This window comes from Cucurbita pepo, chromosome LG11 (genome assembly GCF_002806865.2).
Source record: "Cucurbita pepo subsp. pepo cultivar mu-cu-16 chromosome LG11, ASM280686v2, whole genome shotgun sequence".
Taxonomy (NCBI): domain Eukaryota; kingdom Viridiplantae; phylum Streptophyta; class Magnoliopsida; order Cucurbitales; family Cucurbitaceae; genus Cucurbita; species Cucurbita pepo.
The window spans coordinates 5,666,311-5,688,111 of NC_036648.1; the positions used below are offsets into that span (position 1 = coordinate 5,666,311).

Below are 21,801 nucleotides of genomic sequence, written 5' to 3' on the forward strand. Positions count from 1 at the left end.
AAATCAAATATATTTTATTTACTTATATTTTTAATATATTTAATATATTAAAATAATTAGAACATTTCAAAATAAACTTTAAACAAACTAAAAACTCTTATTTTGGTCTAAGAATGATATATAAATTCATTTCGTAATTTTCACAAATGTATTCCAACTTTTTAATAACTGAAAGTAAAATAAATGAAACAAAAAAATAAATAAGGTTTCTTCCCACAAACAAATCAGGCGTTGTAGTATAGTGGTGAGTATTCCCGCCTGTCACGCGGGTGACCCGGGTTCGATCCCCGGCAACGGCGTTTTCTTTCCATTTACATTTATTAGCTCTAAACGGTTCGTTTTGCATAACTTCCGCTTCTGTGTTTCTGCCAACTTTATTTTTGTAATAGGGTTTACGAATTTTAATAACAAATGAGTCGTTGTAGTATAGTGGTAAGTATTCCCGCCTGTCACGCGGGTGACCCGGGTTCGATCCCCGGCAACGGCGTTTTCCTTTTTATTTACATTTATGAGCTCAAAACGGTTCGTTTTGCATAACTTCCACTTCCGTGTTTCTGCCAATTTCCTTATTGTAATGAAATGTCACGAATTTAAAGTACTTTATACCATCATTTGTGTGTGTTTTCTTATTTGTATATTTTAAATTAGCATAGTCATTATTGCAAAATACAAAAATTAAAATAAAAACAAGTTATTTTAAAATTAAATAAATATAAAAGAATTATAAATTTTCAAATATATTATTAAAGTTTGAATCATACGAAATTAATTAATTAATCAATTTTCATTTATTAACTATAGATTACTTTAGTATAGACCTAGAAGACCTAGAGTTAAACTCGTATATACTATAGGATATGTTTTCATTGGTATAATTTTTACATGCAAGTCGATCAATCACTAGTTGTTCATAAATACAACTTGAACAAAAGTCTGTTTTACTTTTGTTATTACATCTTACACCTTAAGTACCATGGATTATCTAATGTTTAATTTGTTTATGACCTTGAGTTACAATTTGTGATGTTGGATCATAAATGAAGTCTCTCACAGGATACTGAGAGGGTGGTTCAAGTCCCAAAATCAACATTTAAGAGAACTACTCATCTACTCGTAAAATGATATGCATATTGAATTGGGTATCAACGTCATTCTCACTTATGCAAATCAATAAATAAGCCCTCACAAGCAAGAATTTGTAAGACAGGAATTTATAACTCGCTCAAAATTAAGATTGAGTCGCATACGATAATCTTGTAAAATATGTAAAATATTAATTTTTTCTATAACAAATTTATAAATAGAGATAAAATATTTTGCAATCTAGTTCCATACAAACTTTTTGTATATGATGCATCTACTCACATATCTCCTAATGAACGATTTTGACCAAATTATTTGTAACAATTATAAAGTTAATCGTATCACATATATACTCGCATAACAATTATTTCTCGTGTCCTTATCTCAATCTAACTCCACCCACTCCACCCATTAGTTTTAACCTAGATTGGTTCCAAGGCAAAACTATTCAAGTGGTGAAAGATATGGTGTCGTTGTTAGGAATCACGATTCTCCACAGTGGTATAATATTATCCACTTTGAACTTAAGTTCTCATGGTTTTGATTTGGGCTTTCTTAAAAAGGTATCATACCACTGGAGATCATTCTTGCTTATAAACTCATCATTATTTCCTAAATTAGCCCATGTGGGACTCCCTCCTAGCAATACTCAACAGTCGGAAGTTGTTTAAACCATAAAAACAATGTCGTTGAGGTACATTTGTGTGCTCGCACTAACCTTCTTATATCATTCCCTAAATTTGTGTGCTCGCATGAACCTTCTTATATATTTTTGTTACTTATTTGAATTAGTTTTTTTTTTCTTTTTCACTTATCATACTTTTTGTAGAGAGTGAGAGGTATGGTACTCAAATTGTTGTTCCAAAAAACTTTTCAATTAGATGTTTACCTATCGATCTCACTCGATTCTAAACTAATGATACAATTATGCTTACAAAGAACTTCATTGTTTGAAAGGTTTAAATAAATTTGGTTAGTTATCACACTGATCAAATCAAATAAAGTATTGAATTATTCAAGAAAGATAATCCACACATTGTTAAATCATGTTAGGACGGGAGGAGACTACAACTTTAATCTTGTGAATATGTATGGACTTCTTGGAGTATCAGTTTGTCCAAATCCAGACGAACATATACGTTTGAAAGAAGACATATCTTAAATTTGAAAGAAAATTTTGAAAAGATAGAGATTTCAATCAAATATTCAATACCAAAATATGATGGTACCAACGGAATGAAAGGAATGAAAGGAACTCAAAGTGCAGTTACAAATTTTTTTGGATAAAGGGTTTTATCTACACCAGTGTATCTCCTTCGGATGCGCTAGTGTTATTTGTCAACAAAGATGGATCAATGCATGGTACATTAATTACAGAGAATTGAACAAGAGGATAATAGTAAAGAATAATATCTTCTCCATCCCATAGAGAATTTGATCTATGGTCAAACTATCATCAAATCGGGACAAGGGAGGGGAGTGTGCCAAAGAAAGCATTCAAGATGAGGTATGACCCCTACGAGTATGTGGTTATGTCGTTCAGCCTAATTAATGCCCCCACAGTATTCATGATTAATGAATTGTGCAAGAAGTGTGCTGACACATTCATAATTGTGTACATAGACATAGGGCAAATTTTAGTTGAAATTTTAGTTGTGAACACGTCTCATTTCTAGAACATGGTGTCTAAAGTTTTTCTAGAACATGGTGTCTAAAGTTTTTCTAGAACATGGTGTCTAAAGTTGGGATTTCAGTAGATACCACAAATGTGGAAGTAGTTACTAAGTGGACTGGCTCCAACTAAAGTTTAAGTAGATAACTTTGAGTTTAATAGGTTTATACCCACGTATTCAAATCCCAATTTGTTAATTGTTTGGTGGAATACCTTTGGATGCTCCAAAAGAATTTTTCAAGAATCTTATATGCGATCCTGGATTTTATTCTTGAATTTTTAGGTGAAATAATGCCCCAAGTATAGTCAACTTGTGAAGATGGCACGAATCAAATGGTATTTTAAATAAAACAAACCAACCAAACTTTCAACAATTGTTATGTCAAATTTCAATTGCAGCCCTCATCAAATTACTCTTCTGACTCTGACGCTCAAGAAGTACAAAGAAGTTTTTTTTACCTCAATTCTCCATGTCGTCAACCAACCGGAACAGTCGTTGATAAACTACCACAAGTACAAAAATACATCCGTGATACTCGATATAGACCGAGATTGTCCTAAAACTATGTATCAATAGAACGAATAGTGNAAAAAAAAAAAAAAAAAAAAAAAAGTGTACATTTCCTTCTTAATGAATGTAATCTCTATAGGCCGTGTGTGGCATACAAAGTAGGCGGAAAACAAAAATATGCATTTAAAACTCTGTTGGAATTCCCTTTCTGACTCGCAGCCAATGATTTTACAGTGGCCTCAACAAATTAATTATAGATGAAACACGCAACCAACTGCTGTATACAAATACAGTTTATTTGAAGAAACCAGAAAGAATGAAATGTGTAAATTGTAGACGACGTAGTTTCTCTCCACTTCACATCACAAATTACCTCTATTTACAACATTCTCACGCAACGCTACTGATCTATAGCTCTCGACCGACCGACCGACCTCCCTCCATCCATTGTATTCTTCTTCTAACTCGTCTGATTAGACAAATAATCACTAACTTCACCTACAGCTTTTCCTTTTATTTTCTTCTGGACGCTCCGTCCTTCCTTTCTATGCTCGTACCGTGCCCTTGGAAACCTAGATATGCAGAGAAAGGAATCTCAGATGTTTTCTTACTCCAGTGAGCCAACACAGAAATGGGAAGAAGAATAAGCCATGAGGATGCAAAAGGGAGAGCAATATGATGCTCTAACCGATATAGAATTCAAGTACGTGTAATGCGGTGCTTACAATTAGGTAATAGGACGTGATCACGAGCTCGATAACCATCTTTGATATCGTTGTCCTCTGCTTGAGCTTCCATTTGAAGATCTTCATAGGTGGCGACTGTAAGAACCACTTCTATTCAACCTTCTTCTGACTTTTGGGCGAAACAAATAGTCTTCTGTATCTAAAACGTAGGAGACCTATCGTGCATAAACCACATCATATCAACAGAATGCCCCCAAATCAAATATAAATCCAACGTTATCAAAATAAACTCTAATACTATCCGCTTCAATCTCTCCCAGCGCTCTCTTTGCAAGAAATTACATTTATTAAAATAGTTTTTGGTAGGGCCTTTGTGTTTGTATGAATATAGCTTCTGTACTTTCATTGTATAACAATATATTTTGGAATACTGGAAGAAAAGTTAGATAAAAAGAACTTTGTATTGGAACTCTACCTTTGATGAATTGCATGTGATTTTACACTCCAGACCGTTGACAACCTTGAGTCCTTCCATGGCCTGGCATGCAGCAGAGATATCATCCCTGCAGGCATACTTGCACTTATTTCTGAGGAGAGAAAAAAAAAAGGTGTTAATGTTAATGTCCAAACCAAACAATGTTAATAGTAAAATCTGAGTTTGTGAATAATCTGCATGCCTGTGTAAGTAGATTCCGGACTTCTCTTTTTTGTCAGGGAGAATGGAAAGGAAATCATTGTGCAGGTAAGATGAGAAATTGGGATCCAGAGAAACAGCCGTAACTTCGGGCTTATCATGGCCAAATTCCATTAGCTGAATGGATAGATGACCTGGAGTGCATGACTGTTGAAAAAGGTAAGAGTATTATTACATTAAGAGCACGGCTAAAGAGTTAAAAGTTTAAATCAATGTATCAAAATCTTACACATTCGATTCGGTATATGTTATCATCATGAAGAAGCACACGGGCGTTATCATGATAAACTGTGTCTACATCTTTTCCATGTTTTCTTGAATTCTCATAGGCATATAATTGAAGAAGCCTGGTATCCATCTCATCAGTAGCAACGGTTTGAAGCTGAAAATGGTATTGAAATAGCCTTTCAGATCAAATATCACAACAAAACAGCAGCAGCTAAGAAACATCTATACAGCTAAGAAATCTTGCCTGTTTGACGAGTTTATAAATCAATTTGTCCAAAGTGAATAGAACGTACGACTGGGTTCCAATAATAGATCGGCAGTCGTCCTCAAACTTCATATTATCAGATGAACCATCAAGTAAACTACGAAGTGCACTCATAAATCTGTTTCATGTTTACAGAAGGTCAAGTGATAATGAACAAATTGATAATTATCAAGAATGTGGATAAAAGATGAAGAAACCTCAAAATCAAAGCCAATGAATATAAAAAGGTGGGGTGGTTGTTAATTATGGGATCTAATTGTAAGAACAAGGATGATATAGATTTCTTTACCGATTTTCCCACTAAATAGGTTGAAGATTTAGATACCACTCCTATGCTATTCAGTATAACATACGCTGTCCCACTTAGTTTTACAGATGGGATTATATAAGGTCCGGTAGTTTTACAAATGGACCTATACTGTAGACGACACTCGGTATCACAATCTTACAAAGCAACAAGGAAGAAGAAAAGGAAGCTATGAAAAATTCTAGCTAGACCAAAAGATGGAGGTCATTTCAGAACACAAATCTTATCAAGATTAGGATCTGAATAGATTTAATTCTTCCCTTTCCCATGTAATTATGACCAAAATGGGTGAAATTTAGAAGTTACAGTAACCATGACACACGAGTATTTATAAATTCAAGCAAATGGAACCAACCTGGAGTAGAGATCATTAGGGCTAGTATCATTTGAAGCCCTCCACTTCTTCTCACCAGATGATGAATTAATCTTTGCTGATCGTATCCGCTCATACAATGTCTGTAAAACCAAAGAAATGAGGTTAAATGGTCAGTGCAAGGGAAAATTCATCGTTAATCTCGTTAGAATAAAAAACTCCAAAACCATCAGTTCAAATTTATGAACCTTACTCGGTGAAGTCTAAAAAGAACATAAAGGGAGTCATTTCCATAAAAAATTCGGGAGTTCTTTTTTTCATCCCGTAATGCCAATGGGATGTACTTGGCAAGAGGCTTCACATTAAGAAGAAAACGTTCTGAAAAGGGTAATGCTGTTCCATCACCCTCGGCACTGTGGGCATCGTCCATTCCTTCAGCCTCACCTTCACTCTCAACCTTACTATCACGGTCATGATGACCCCCATCATCCTGCCCTTCACGAGTACTGTCCTCTCCATCAACAGACTCGGTTCCAGAAATATCACAATTCTCAGAACCATTTTTGCTGTCTTCTGATGACCGCCGAGCACTTTCCTCCCCTTCGTCATCAGCATCTATATGAGTTTCTCCTGTCACACCCCTGCAAGATACTTTGTCTGCACATGTTCTGAAACATTGCCTGTCTTTGGCACTGTCTTTTGCTTTATCGAGACTAGCTTCTTGATAATTTGAAAAATTATCCTCAAGTTCTCCGGTTGGTGATAATTCGCCCTCTTCTCTCTCTATCTTTGAGTGACCATCACATTGTTCATTGAAACTTGGAGCATTTGAGCCTTCGGCCGTCACACCATTGGACAACAGTGGCCTTGATGAACCACCACCCTGAAGTATCCAAAAGACTATTCAGCTTGCAGCTTTGCACAACATGTATTAACCTCTATAACAGTTCATACTTTATTTTTTTAAAATGGAAACATTTGATTAATGAAAAGAAAATAAAGGTTGGAGGATAAAATACCTTCCCAAAACAAATAAGGAAAAAGGTTACGCAAGTTTTAATGATTCTTATAAAATTAACAAGGGTATAATTAAAACTTCTAAAACTGTGAGTAAGATCAAAACAATTACATATATTAGGGATATTTTGCATAAGTTAAGACTCTTTAAATGTACTTTACAAATTCTAAAGTTTATTTATTTCATTTATAATTTCATTTATTTATTCTAAAGTTAAAGATGAGTTGCAAAACCTACAAGTAAACTACTAGTCTACAGAGGTAGTTAAAATACAGTCCTCGGATTCTAAATTTAATCGACTACATCCTTGAGTACTAAAAAGTGGCAATTTCTTTAGCCTTGCTTATAAAATTAGCCAACTTTTTTGCTAAATCTAAAAAAAAAAATTATTTTCCAATTGAAAGTTGTAAACTTGGGCATAGAATGAGAATTATTATAATGTTACCTCTCGCTATTGTTAAAGATTAGTTTGTTCATTAAAGCGGCTTAGGTCTTTCTGTTTTATGTTAAAAGATGGTAAATTGAGAGATCCTCCTCCCATTTCTTTAATTTCCTCAGATCACCATCAAATTAACAGAACAAAACTCTTCCTTATCTCTCAAACAAAACATGCTCTTTGTTTATTTGTTCTAACTTTTATGCTTTCCTCGATGAAATTTTTTATCTGATACCTCAACTCTCATTTCTTATACTCTCACGACCTTGACCCTCCCCCACACATCTCTAAATCAGGAGAAAAGAAGCATAAGGCAGTTCCAATTAAAAGAAATTTTTCTGCACCATTGGCCATACCTGCGATGATGCTAACTCAAGCCCTTTATCAACACTACCATTCCAAGTTCTGGATGAAGTAGAACGCAGCCCTTGACAACCAAAAAACAAACGTTAGAATACAATGGTTAGAAAAAGATGCAGATGAAAAGCGAGCAATTAATTTAAAGTGTCAATTGGAAGCATTATGCAAACCTGATGCAGTTTCTACAATTACTTTTCCATTCTCTTGTTCGAGTGCACTGCTAACCAACGCATTGGATTTTGCCAACCTCTCATTAGAATTCTCTTGTTTGTTGTTGAACTGCAATTTACAGAGAGCATCAACCTTGCTGTCAACACGGTTTTCTTTGTGAAAACTATTCTCTTCAGGACAAGAATCTCCATTCGTGGGCCAAACCCTGCAAGGGCTTGATTGTTTAGGTGGAATGCTTTCTACTTCAGTTCTGGGAGGATCTGACAGCTTGGACTCAGCACCTCCACCATTAGAACTACTGCTGATCTCTACCATGCCAACTGCAGTACCTCTAACTGCAAAATTATTTTCCCTATTAGTTTCTTTGGAATCCTCAGCACCCAGGGGCCGTGAAGGAATACCAAGCATGGGCTCCAGGAAGGTTGTCCAAATCTTCATAGCTTTATCGGATTGATCTGTGGAGCATATTTCTCTACAGGAATATTTGATAAGGTGATAGAGATCTTCATGAATATCCTGATCAGGATAGTCAAATTCCAAATTTGGGATTATAGGTCGTTTATTTTCTGCAGTAATAGAGAGCAGGACATCCTCTTCCTTATGCTTCTTTTCACTAATTTCCTTGATCTCTGATAACAAAGCTGCAAAGAGCATGCACAGAGAAAATGAGGAATGGAGAGAGAACTTGAAATTCACTTTTTGTGCTTGCATTTGTAATTTACCTTTCGTGCTTAAGCTCTTTGTATCCTGCTGCTTGAAATAGAAGCTGCGATGATCCAGTGATTTCTGATAATTCTTAAAATATATTTCAGCCCAAACTTTATTAAAATCAGATCGACATCGTGCCCACTCTTCTTGCTTTTGCTTCAAACGGGTTAATATAACAGGGAGAGAAAGAGGAGCGTTCTTCCTTAACACATCCATCACATCAAGACCATGATCGCCATATAAGCGCTCGATGCACCTCAAATTAAGTGCTGCTAGAATGAAAATTTCGGAAATTTATATGAAGAATGTAATTTATTTACAAATACAACATGAAGATTGAACTCATTAAATATCCTATAGATATCATCAATAAGAATACCTGTTAAATGATCTTCAATATGGACTGGATTGTCAGACAAGTTGACTTTTTCTAATAAGTCTTCGACACGCTTGGATGTTACATTAACAGACTCTAACAACATATCCAATTCAAACCTGCCAGCATAAACAGAAGACAGCTAATAATCAGTGCCAATAAAACTTCAAAAGAAAGGGAAAATAAGTGAAAATAATTCATAATATAAGTTAAGATAGTTATTAGAAAGCATGGATCAACGTAGATGAATAAATACTTCAACGTGATGATAGATTCAATGACAGAAAATCAAGACTATGCATTGGCATGAAACAGTGAATGCAAAGAACTGCCAACTATATCCAATAGAGCTATAGGAAATAGACCCTCAAATTTGATCCCATCTGTTAATTCAACAGATATGAAGTGATGAAAATACATGAACTAATCTTAGTTGAGATTCCACCTGTCATCCTCACAACGAAAGAGGCTTTCTTCATACTGGTTTTTGCGCATGTGTTTAAAAGAGTAATCCTCACTTCCTGAAGTGACAGAAACCCAATGATCATTTAAAACATGATCACCAATTTCTGTTCTTTGGCTAGCATAGGGTATTGGATACTGCACATAAATTACCAAAAAAAGACAAAAGGTAAAAAAACACGCCAAAATTGAAATGTCAGTTCATAATAATAGTTGTTTTTGTTTTTATAAAAACATAATAATATTTATTTTACTTCTTACATTCTTCGGAAGAAGACGGTAACTGGGTGTACACCGCTCACAATTAGAGAGGTCAAGTTCATTGATAGGCTTTGCAAAATATTTGTCCTTGCCAGAAAATAGAGACATCTTGTGGCTTCCAACATCATTATGGCCAAAAGCAACACTTTTATCAAGCCTATTATCCTTTTCTCGATTTCCATGGTCTCGTTCTTTAACACCATCCCCCCTTTCCTGATCTCGATTTCTATCCTTTTCCTCTACCTTCACCAATCTTGGTAAACTACCTTCATTCCACAAGGATTCTGTGACATAGTAATAATTCTTTAAGGTTAAAAATTATCTCAAATAACTTCTGCAATTATATGGGGAAGGGAAAGAAAGAAGGAAAGAAACACAGAATGCCACAAGCCTGAGAAAATTCTTTTTATTGACTGATACTAGCATATAGGGCAAGGAAATCGCTTCACTTACTTTTACTCATAATATCTGCTAGAAGCCCATCTGCAGGATAGTAATTGATAAAGTTATCATTTTAGCAATACAGCATCAATATCGGGTAATATATTAATTTACTAGCAGTTACCAGTTCTGTCACAAAGTGTCATAAATTCACCGAAAGCATCCATAAGGTCTGGATATCTTCCAAGCAAATCTCTCACCTGATCAAGGTTAAATGTATACAAACATAGTTAATGTAGTATTCATTTTCCGAAAACCATCAAAGGTTTTTAGTAGTATAAAGGACATGGCTAAACAGCACTAGAAATAAATCAGGGGTGTTGAAATTAGCCCCACTACTTCTAACCACCACGAAATAACCTCTGAATTCTCTTCTTTTACCAACAGCTCAAGAGCTGTTATGTTCGTTAAGCCTTTTACTCCAAAACTATGCTGGTTCATGCAGGAAAAGAGAGCTAAGGAAATGTACTAAGATCCTCTTTATTAAAAATATTTTAGAATCAAAGTTTGAATAGAATCGATTTGATATTATATACTGTTTTCCTTTCTTGGTTAAATATATCATTTGGTCCTTCTATACACAATGTTGCAATTTGGTCTCTAATATTTTAAAAGCTTCAATTTTGTCCATAATGTCGTTGAAATTGAATCACAATATCATGATATAGACTTCAAAATATATTTTCATGACTTGGTCAGTTTTTTGTCTTAAATATCTTACTTTATTACTACCTGACTTAAAGATCTAACAGATCTTATCCTAAACTCACCAAGCAAAAGATTATCATAGGACACTCCATATCTCACCGAATTACTAAAAGTAAAACTCATCCAATGCCCTACATACCCCAACCTCCTCGCCCCCTTCATATTTCACTCAATTAAAAAGAAAAAACCTGTTCTCATAACTTCATAAATAGATGACCAAAATGCCAAACAAATGATATATTAGGCTAACTTTTAATATTGAGAATTAATTTAGAGTCATCCTGAACCACCAAAAAATTGATTTAAAATGTTTTTAGAGAAATGTAAAGCCTTGAGGAGTAGGAAACGGGAACGACAGCCCCTATCTAAAAGGAAATGTCAAGATGATTACTAATTGTGTCTGGTACCCATGATAAAATAGCAATAAGGTCGGGGAGTTAACTTGAGGACTACAGACTAAGGAAGAACAATCATTGTTCCTAGATTGCAAACATGGCCACATCAAAAAATTAAATCAGATATCAACTCAACGGTGCAAAAAAGAAAATGTGCTTCCAAATTCGTTCATTGTTGCAAATACATTTGCAATGCTGCGAGCTTCTTCCATGATTAACTACCACAACACAATTTTCTGAGCAAATATATTCAACAAGACAAGAGTAATAAAGTTCTTGTTATATATATTTTTCATACCAGAGAATGCAGTTCTGATCGAGTGATTATTTCCTTGTCAAATATATCAAGGCACTTCACAACTTCTTGGTAAACATCAAGATTTGGTAACTTCTGCCTTATCTTCTCAATAAAAGACATACCTGTCATGAAATACACAAATTAAAAGATGGAACAACAGAAAGAGCCATTAGATTACCGATTCAAAATTTCTTTGCTACCAAGTTTAAGGACACAGTTACAGCTCTTTTTGCTGAAATCAAATATAGATTACAGATCCCAAAGAGGCTGTGCGTGTAAAAATTACAAATTTAAGAAAAGGAACTTTTGGAAGGATGTACAATGAAAACTACGTTGCAGATGCACTTTACATTTTGTTATCATTAGGACATGAAACGCACTCCAGAAAGTTACTCACCTTCTCCACCTGGACGCAATTTCTCTGAAGTTGTATCTTCAACCCTAATGGTAGATTTCTTCTTTAGGGAAAAACTTTGCATGCTGATGTCCCTACTGTTATCATGCTCATTAAACTTTTTATCAATGTCCCTATACTGTTCCCTACTATCTGTGTTGTCTCTCCTGTCCTTCTCTTTTTCACTGTACTGACATTTATCTTTATCACCTTTTATAGTTACTCTAGCATGGTCACAATCAGGATGGTTAACACCCATGTCGTGGTCAGCATGTGGAGCCATTGTCCTTTCTTTCTGTAAATGATGAACACAAACTAAATATTGGCAAAAAAAATTGAAAAAAATGACAATGTTGTGAAAGCATGAACATTTTAAAACCATGTCGGTAAGTACTTGTTGAATAGGTGGCATTGAAGAATTTCTATCACGAAGCACAGAATTTCTCAGAGATGACACGTGATTATTTGAGGTTGTGGCTGAAGCATCAGGCAGAAAATGAACAAACTCCCTGAGAAGATCTGGGTGGTCTTGCAGCAGTGCAGAGACCTGCAAAAGGCAAAACTTGTCATCAAATGTTAAAAGACCAACAAAAAGAGGAAATCTTGAAACTAATAGCCATTGGATTGTTGTTATAAAAAGAGTCATGAACTTGAAAGTGAAAACAAACCTCCCGGTACACCTCACTTATAGATTTGTTTTCCTTCCTGTACAAATTCAAAATTTCTAAAAATGACTTGTATACATGGCTATCACCTTCGAACCGTGTCTGCACGTAGAAAAAAAAAAAAAAGATATCTGCATATAATGCAGTAAAGAATAAAAAAAAAAAAAATCACACCAAAATACGTCAAAATGTGATTTTTAATTACCTTAATCTTACCGACAAAGTTGATAGCTTCTTCAAATTGAACAGGCTTCTTCTTTTGAGGAGGTGTTTCATCCTCAGGAGAACAAGTTATTGCAAATCCTTTGGGCAAAAAAGTATTAAAGCCCAAAATCAGGTCACGATGACCTTTAAATAGATGCTTTACTCTTGCTATGACACCGGCAGTATCAATTCTACAAACAGATAACATCAACACGGATCATTCAAAACTCAAGAGAATACCTATAAACTAGACTGGGAAAGGAAGAAAGTACACATTTTATTGCAACCAAACCTTTGAGCCTTGAATTCTTTCATAACTTCAAGAAAATCTTCATATGTTTCCTTCTTGTCTCGGAAGATGTCCTTGACATTCTTAAGATATTCTAGGGCATCATTCGTTGTTAGTTTCTGAATACTGCCACCTCCCACCATCTGGCTCTGCACAGTTCTTCATTCCCAAGGCGACATACAGAAAAATATAAAGATCTGGTGATTACGGTGATCTATAGAACTCACAACTGAAGGAGTCTCAAGAAAAAATATNAAAAAAAAAAAAAAAAAAAAAAAAAAAAAAAAAAAAAAAAAAAAAAAAATCGAAATAGTGGCAAACCAAAATTCATCAAACACATCAAAAATAGACATACGATTCTCCTCTAGAGGGAAATACTGGACGCTGGAGGTGTGATTCCATGTTTACATCCTCTCTGGACCTCTTCATCGCTAAAGTTAAGTATTTGTTGTGGAACAGCAAAGCATACCCCACGCCGGATTAGAACCAAAATCCTGCAAGCCACACTCGTTGTTTGAAAGAAGCAGCAGATCTAACGAAGAGAAAGAAAGAAAAAAGTTAGAAAAAAAGTAAAAACGAGAAATCATTCGGAAGCTGTGGACGGATCACCAACAAAAACAACAAACAAAATCTGAAAACAACAAGATTGAAGGAACAAAAGACAATAACATTGAGATGAAATTGGAGAAGGAAAAGAGGAAGGAATTACAGGAAGAAAAAAATTGCGATGAATCGTGAAGTCTGGGTGAATGAGCAGGAGTTGTGCAGTAGCAAGCTAGGAGAGAAACGCAATGAAAAGGAAGGAAACTGAATAAGAAGGAAGGAAGGAAGGAAGGCTTTTGAAGATTATGTGATTTTCTAACAACCTTAGGTGAAGAAGAAACTCTCTCTAAATCTTATATACTCCCAAATATTTAAACCTTAAAATTATTAATTTTGTGCATCCTATATTTATTATTTATTATTTATTATTTATTATTTATTATTTATCTCCACCTTTTTATTATATTAATTATCAAATTAAATTAAATCATTTTTAAATTAGTCTCTATTAATATTTTCTTTCAAATATATATAAAAAGATATTCTATTTATCAAAATTATTAGTATTATTTAATCCGTTTTAATAGATTTCAGATTTATTAAAAATAGCTAATTAATTTTAAGATTTATTTAAAATAGATAAAGATAAGTAAAATTTGAAAGTCATTATTCTGCTCACGTGCCTTGCACGCCCCTGCCAACTCCTACACCGAATGCAAATTTTGCTTTTTTTTTTTTCTTTTTTTTTCTAATTTAAAAATATATAATACCAAATTATTTCATTTATTATATTTTTTTTTTTTATTACTTTGAATGAGTCGCGTTTTCTTCTAATAAAAAAATCTATCTCTAATCAATTTGCAAATACAAGATAATAACAAATACATAATTGAAAAATGAAATCAAATATTTTTAAATTAAATATTGTAATTAAGATTTTTTTTTTTTAATTTTGGCGGTTAGACGAACACGACTCTGCTTTGTTTTAGGTTTTCTGAAAAAGCCTCATACTAATGAAAAGAGTATTCCTTCATTATAAACTCATGATCATTCCCTAAAATAGCCGACGTGGGACTTTCATTGGGATGAGAGGAAGCCCAAAGCAAAGTCATGAAAGCATGTTCAAAGTGGAAAATATCATACCATTTGTGTAGAGTCGTGTTCGTCTAACATTAGCCACTAATTTAATTGAATTCAGTGTAAAAAGTATCGTAAAATTTGACATTCTAGAAATTTTGGTTTCTTGAGGATGTTTGGTGGGTCTCGACAACCCGACTAACGGCCTATTATTACTATTCTATTTTCATCCTCAAAGTATTTGTTATAGCCCGTGTTCTGACGTTCTAATTTCTCACGTCTCTTTAATAAAATATATATGTTTTATTTTTCATAATTTGAGATTTTAATTAACTAAACAAGTGAAGGTGTAAATTAGTTCTTGTTTAATTATTATTCACCTCAATTGGTCAACTCAATAAATGAAAAGAAAAAAAAAATAAGTTTTATTATTTCTAACAAATAGAGAAATAGATATTTCCTTTAATACAGCTCATTAAATTTTAAAATTATTGGTTTCTAATAAAAATATTTTTAACTCATTCGATAATAATCACGGCAAGAAAAATAAGATCCAGATCAAATATTTGATCCTGTCAATAATTTTATTTAAGATTCGAATTTTAAAATTACTATAATTTTAAAATCCATGAAAAGGTCCGGAGAGTATAAATAACTACAATTTTAAAATCTCAAATAGGTATGTTTAACGAGATCAACACTTGTTTTAAATTCGAATTACTCCACATGCAAGATCGATCATACCAAGTTTGAATGATTTTGAGCATGAAATTTAAATTACATTGCATTGCAAATAAACTTAGTCATTTGGCTAAAGAAAAGCACAAACATTCTTTTTACTATATTTTCCGTCTCATTTTACAGATATAACATATATGACTTTATACAACCTCCCAATCAAATTTTTGACCGAGGTGAAAATTTTGTAACCTAAAAATAAATAGTCTTAAATTTAAAATTTAAAATAGAGTAATAAAATACAATAAATCTAGATTTTAACCGTCTAGTAAATTTGCAATCATCTAAAAATTAATAAACATTTGGTTTATATCAATATTTTTTTCATCCACTTAAAATTATAAACTATTTAGTAAAAATGAAGCATTAATACAATAATACTATAATTAACGAAGTAATACTTTTATTTATCGACAAACAATAAGTTATATTTAATAGGAATAAGTAATAAAGATTGAAAAATCGAACTGACCAACTCAAACAAGTCAAATTGGTTAGTTACCTTATGTTTTTTTGTTCGAGTCGATTTTTCAATTACCCATTAATCAATTATCAATTCTAAGAAGAGTTTAAATCGATCAAACTGATTGAATAAGAAAACAACAACAAAAATAGTATCCTCGGGATGATCATCCGATTGATATCATTAAAAAAAATGCATATCAATCATACTGCATAAAACTGAAGTGTATCACTATTTTATCCATTGTAATATCAATACTCGTTTAAAATGAGTTTATCTTGTTAGATGAACACGACTCTCCGCAATGGTATGATATTGTCTACATTAAGCACAAGCTCTCATGGCTCTGCTTTGGGTTTCTCCAAAGATAATATTCCTTAACGATAGACTCATGATCATTTCCTAAATTAGTCGGGACTTTCATCCATTGGTACGAGGCCTTTTAGAAAATGATCATGAGTTTATAATCAAATAATACTATCTCATTGGTACGAGGCATTTTGGGGAAGCCCAAAACAAAGCTACGAGAGCTTATGCTCAATGTGGACAACATCATACCATTGCAGAGATTCGTGTTCATCTAACATATCTAATATATTATATTTTGCATGTTGATTTTATTTTTCTGATGGTTATCGATCACGTTTTATTTTTTAATCTTTAATAAATATATAAGAAAAAATCAAAATGTTTGGATATAATTTAAATAAAGTCTATTATTATGGTAATTCCATATTATTAAAAATTAAAAATTTCAAATTTCGATTTTGTTTGGGGTTATTTTTGTCTTTTCAAAAAATCAAACCCGGATTTAATTGAATTAAAAAAATCTTAAAATTTTATGCATGCAAATACATGGAGCATTTAAAATTTCGTACCATTGAATTAAATCCTAAATATTAAAATCAAAATGAAAATATTTTAATTTATGTTTGTAATAATTACTTTAGAATTTTTATTTTCATGGGCATTTTAGTAAATATATCTCCCAACTACATGAAATACGATTTTATTTTTATTGAATTAATTATATAAACCACTTAGAATATTTGAATCTTCAAAAACCATCCTTCCTAATTTTGTTCTACTGCTCAACTCTTGCTCATTCGACAAAGCTTCCGCAGATTTTCTTCAGGTAATCGTTTATCTTTTTCTTCCATAATCGTGTCTTTGTTGCCTTGCTATGAACAAATGTTAATTGTTTTCGTTCCTTCGATCTTCTTGTTCTTTTAGGATTTTATTGTCGTGTGTTGCTATCAAGAAATGTGAATTTGTTTTGTTCCTTCAATCTTTTTGTTCTTTTAGGATTTTATTATCGTTGCGTTGCTATCAAGAAATGTGAACTGGTTTGTTCTTTTAGGATTTTATTATCGTTGCTTTCAATCGAGAAGTATATTGGTTATGGTTGAGGATTAAATGAAAACTAATGATCAGGATAGAGGTTTGCCAAATCAATAGAATAGGACGTGCTTGTGTCTGTATCTTGATACTGGTTCAGTAGTGAGTTCTATAGATCACCGTAGTTAACAGGTGCTTTGTCAGAAATGAAGAACCGCGGGGAGGCAGATGGAAGTATCCGGAAATTAACAGCGGAGGATGCCTTAGAATTTCTCAAGAATGTGAAGGACGTCATTGGAAACGAGACGGAAAAATATGAAGAATTTCTTCAACTCATGAAGGATTTAGCGTTTCAAAGGTTTGGTTGCAATATAAAATATCTAGTTTATAGGTTTCTCCATTTGAGTTTTGAAGTGATCTGTGTTGTTATCGATTTGCAGAATTGACATTGTGGGCGTCATAACAGGGGTAAAGCGTCTATTCAGAGGTCATAATGACCTGATTTTGGGCTTTAATACTTTTTTGCCACAAAGATATGCAATAGCTTGTCCTCTTGAGGATGAAACGCCTCCTCGAAGGAGGCGGCCTCTTAAACTTGGAGACGCTTTGGACTATGTCAGTGAGGTTAAGGTAAATTTTGTCTCAAAACTTGAAAACTTTCATTTTAACCATTGAAGTTTGGAATTTGAAGTTTTTTCTCGTTAAATTCATGATGGAAAAGTTTGTATCTGCTTATATATTGTTGAAATGAACAATCTAAACACATGCGGGATGAAAATTTTGGTTTAGGTTTAGTGAAGAAGTTACAAACAGAAGAAAGAAAATTTGGGGCTTGAGGTTGAAGGATGAGGACGACCAGATGAACAATGTGTTTCTATTGTTCACTTATGCAAATTAAACCTTTTTTGTCTATGAATTTAATAGCGAAAGGTTGTTTTGAAACAAACTTCAAACTTCAAACGTTAAAATGAAGCATTTACGAGTTTCAGTATAAATGAAACCAACTTCGTAGTTTAGGAGTACTTTCAATCACTTTTTGACGTAGTTTGATGTCATTATTTTGCTTTCCTGCATTGTATACATTTTTGTTTTTGTAAATGCAGAGACGGTTTGAAGGTGAGTTCCATATATTCAATTCATTTATGAGAAATTTGCATTTGTACAAAAGAGGAAAAAAGCCTCTAAGTGAGCTCCACCGGGAGGTTTGTTTTCACTTTTCAAGTTCAAGTAAGAAACAAAATTGCTGTTTTTGTTGCTTCATTTAAGATTAATAGTTTTGGGTTTGCAGGTTTGTGTACTGATGCAAGACCACCCAGACCTTGTTGAGGGTTTTGCTGATTTTCTTCCTTGTCCTTCACTCACAACAACCTCAAACAATGATCCTGAGCAGAACATTGGTGTTGACCGTCCTGATGAAGAAGGTGATGAGCTTTCTGAAGTGGGTTTCATAATGTCCTAATCATAATGCAATGAAAAGTTAATATTGTTTTCATTACACATCCTTTCTGCTTGGTGGTTCGGTTTGGTTATTCAAGTTTTTCGTCTCTGTTTAAACAAGATCTTGGCATTGATCAATATCTTTGTTCTTGTTGTTGTTTAACAAGCCATTTTTGAGTATTCTTTTTGTTGCATCTGTATTCTTGGTGTCGGTGTTTCTTGTTCTCGCAAGTGTTCTAGCTTTTAGTCCTATTGATTCTCTTTTTGCATTCAATTCTTCTTCCTTTTCACCAATCAATCAAAAGTTTGTTTCGTTTCTTTCTTTGGGATCTGTAATATTGTCCTGTATTTCATGACAGGTATGTCTTTAATTGAGAAGATGAATCAAAAGTTACGAGAAGTTGACGTTCCACAACAATTTGTGAAATGCCTTGATGTTTTTGACAGGGAAATAATCACTCCATCGGAACTGCATTCTATGGTATAGAAGAAACTCATTTGTTACTCTTATATTGGAAACTATGGATCATGCTCAATATTCTTGTGTTCTCAAGGGAAGATGTTTACTGATGTTGACGTGTCTGACAGGTGGCTCTTCTACTAATTACACGTGTAGCTGACGTGGACACGGAACACAGTGAAGATTTCTATAAGCGTTCAACTTTCAGGTTAGCATGTTTCTCCCTGTTTTTGTTTTTTGCTTTACTCTTCAACTCAATCCTTCTCACATTCAATTGCACCATTTTCTTGAATTTGAGTCGAGTCTGGAGGCTCTTGGTTTGATTACCCTTCAAAAGAAACTGTCACAGACTTAGGTTTTCATAATTTTGAACTTGAAAAAAGCTTGAATATGGGTCAGTTTTGTAACTCACATCTCAATCTTCCTTTAATCATGAACAAGGGAATTGATGGTTTGGTAAAGATTAGTTCCCTTTCAAACTCTTGAGTAAATATCTTATTAGATCAGTCTTTAACCTTTTAGGGAAGCTTGAAGATAAGTCCAAGTCTAAACCATAATAGAAAATTAAGACAAAATTCTTATCAAGGAAGAACTTGCTTTTTTGTTTTTAATTTTTAAATATGGAGCTTTATTAATACTATTTACACCTATTAATTTCTTTGTTTTGTTACCTATTTTATACTAAAAAATTTAAAATTTAAAATTTAAATTTATTGAACACTAATTTAATTATCTAAGTTAGTTTTGAAAAAAGATTGTAGTTCCACAAAGTCTCTTATACTAACTCGATAGGTTTTAAAATTAAGACTATATAAGAAATCTAATTTTATTTTTATTTTGTCTTCTCCCTCTTTGTCGTTTTTTTTTTTGTCTTTTTCTTTTATGATCAGTTGCTTCACTACCTTGATTTCCAACTTGTCTTGTCTATAGTAAGTAATTAATACTAAATTGTTGTGATTTAGTTATTATAACTAAAATAATGTCTATTTTTGTGCTTTAAATATAAAACTATGTAATAAAGATGGATATCTAACTTTATATATAAAATAGGGAAATAGACGTGATAAATAATAATTTTTTTAAAATGTCCATTTCAGTAATAAACTCCTAATTTATGTGATTTTTTTTTTCCTTTTTTCAAGTTTTTATTTATTTATTTATTTATTTTAATTTTGAAACAGGAATGGATGCAGGATTACAAATATCACCTTGAAAAAATGACAATGACCAATCCAAAAGCCATAAACAAAAAAAATTGAAGTAATTAAACACAAAATCAATAGTTTAAAAATATAGCAGATATCATTTAGGGGTAGTAACATACATCACCATATTCAATTAGGTATTTTTGTTAGATGAACACGACTTCATAATGGTATGATATTGTTCACTTTGAGAATAAGTTTTCTTGACTTTACATTGGATTTCTCGAAAAGGCTCACACGAGGAGGGCTCATCCATGAAGAGAGTATTCTTTGATTGGGCTTCCCCAAAAGATTCATACATGAGTATTCTTTTATTATTATTCTTTTATTATTAACTATGATGATTCCCTAAATTAGTTAAGACTTAAATTTCTTTTTATAAAATTTACAGGTTTGAGAGAAAAAAAATAAAAAATTAAAATGATGGTGGCGCCGGCGGCCTGCGAGATAATATGAATTTTGATATCTAATAAACTTGAAATAAGAGAATATTTGAGAAGGTACAGCCTCCCTAAATCAGATGTGAATATTGGGTAAATAAGAACAAAAAAGTGGCAACTCAAATTCATTAATTTTCAATATTATTCCGTCCAATTTCTCCATCTTTTTTGTTTTAGGACCCAAAAATAAAGGTTTTCTTAATCTTCAAAATTTAAAATAATAATAAAAAAAAAACCCTGTAATTTAATATTAAATTTATAACCTGTGTATGACAAACTCTTTCAATTTATTTAATCTTTTTTTTATATATTTCTTAAATCAACACGTTTCAAAGTCAATTTTGATCAATATAACTAAATAAATTAAGGCAACTTGCATTTAATAAAAAAAAAACAATGTTAAAAAGTGGTCAAATCTCGACTCCTATATTATTTATCCAGCAAGCACTAGCTCCCAGTGCGTCTTCATAAAAAGCAAAAAAAGATAAGATCGAAGTGGACTTCCCAATCACTAATCAATTTTTTGTATAGGGTTGATTTGATGATCTAGGGTTGATTTGATGATCTACTAGTTGATTCAAGATCGGGGTGATTCACCCCATTTCACGTTTCATGCTAATTGCGCTTAGAGAGATGACAAAAAGAAATCATTGAATGAGATCAGATTGCTCTGTCTGATACTGTCTCAACATATAACATATAAGAAGTGTGTCTGATACTGTCTCAACATATAACATATAAGAAGTGTCTCAACGTATGTGGAAATCAACTTAACCTCAAAATATAAAATCATCCAAATATTTACCAAAACTTCACCATTAGCATACTAGTAATTGTATGGTTAGAAATATCCACTGGGATACAACAACGTATTGGACCTAAATATGCAGGTCCTTTGGGGGTTCATCAAGCTTTAGCAGATGGCACAAAACCACTTTTTAAACAAAATCTGCTTCCATCTAGAGGTGATACGCGTTTATTCAGTATCGAACCATCCATAGCAGTCATATCAATTTTACTAAACTATTCAGTAATTCCTTTTGGTTATCGTCTTGTTTTAGCAGATCTGCAAATCGGTGTTTTTTTATGAATTGTCATTTCAAGTGTTGCTCCCCTCGGCTTTTTTTATGAATTGCTCGACTTTTTTTATGAATT

The 21,801-nt window shown here is 32.9% G+C and overlaps 2 protein-coding genes and 2 non-coding genes across 7 annotated transcripts; 3 read left to right on the forward strand and 1 right to left on the reverse strand.

Moving 5' to 3' along the window:
* Window positions 1-227: 227 nt before the first annotated feature.
* TRNAD-GUC lies at window positions 228-299 on the forward strand. The gene has a single exon. It is a non-coding gene; the product is annotated as a tRNA-Asp (tRNA).
* A 116-nt stretch (window positions 300-415) lies between these two features.
* Window positions 416-487, forward strand: TRNAD-GUC. The gene has a single exon. It is a non-coding gene; the product is annotated as a tRNA-Asp (tRNA).
* Window positions 488-3,425: 2,938 nt separating this feature from the next.
* Window positions 3,426-13,832, reverse strand: LOC111805219 (paired amphipathic helix protein Sin3-like 3). Of its 4 annotated transcripts, none has more exons than XR_002816626.1 (24): window positions 13,655-13,832; window positions 13,301-13,477; window positions 12,949-13,104; window positions 12,658-12,847; window positions 12,456-12,554; window positions 12,182-12,334; window positions 11,791-12,082; window positions 11,394-11,515; window positions 10,117-10,192; window positions 10,005-10,034; window positions 9,552-9,835; window positions 9,274-9,428; window positions 8,832-8,947; window positions 8,467-8,721; window positions 7,744-8,385; window positions 7,570-7,640; window positions 6,013-6,642; window positions 5,802-5,902; window positions 5,119-5,257; window positions 4,876-5,028; window positions 4,630-4,793; window positions 4,428-4,539; window positions 3,992-4,167; window positions 3,426-3,838 (listed from the first exon to the last, which is right to left on the reverse strand). XR_002816626.1 is itself a non-coding variant. In XM_023690164.1 (23 exons), the coding sequence occupies exons 2-23, from the start codon at window positions 13,372-13,374 to the stop codon at window positions 4,075-4,077; spliced, it is 4,110 nt and encodes a 1,369-aa protein (XP_023545932.1). In that variant the 5' UTR covers window positions 13,375-13,477; window positions 13,655-13,832; the 3' UTR covers window positions 3,990-4,074. The 4 variants fall into 4 exon arrangements, 1 of the variants encoding a protein (XP_023545932.1); XR_002816625.1 differs by having other exon boundaries at window positions 8,467-8,724; XM_023690164.1 differs by lacking the exon at window positions 3,426-3,838 and having other exon boundaries at window positions 3,990-4,167; window positions 8,467-8,724.
* Window positions 13,833-16,844: 3,012 nt separating this feature from the next.
* LOC111806112 (paired amphipathic helix protein Sin3-like 3) lies at window positions 16,845-20,323 on the forward strand. Its single transcript, XM_023691470.1, has 8 exons — window positions 16,845-16,901; window positions 17,309-17,462; window positions 17,545-17,734; window positions 18,208-18,306; window positions 18,393-18,525; window positions 18,901-19,022; window positions 19,130-19,209; window positions 20,183-20,323. Exons 2-8 carry the CDS (start codon window positions 17,311-17,313, stop codon window positions 20,220-20,222), a joined length of 816 nt encoding a protein of 271 aa, XP_023547238.1. The 5' UTR covers window positions 16,845-16,901; window positions 17,309-17,310; the 3' UTR covers window positions 20,223-20,323.
* The last annotated feature ends 1,478 nt before the right edge of the window (window positions 20,324-21,801 follow it).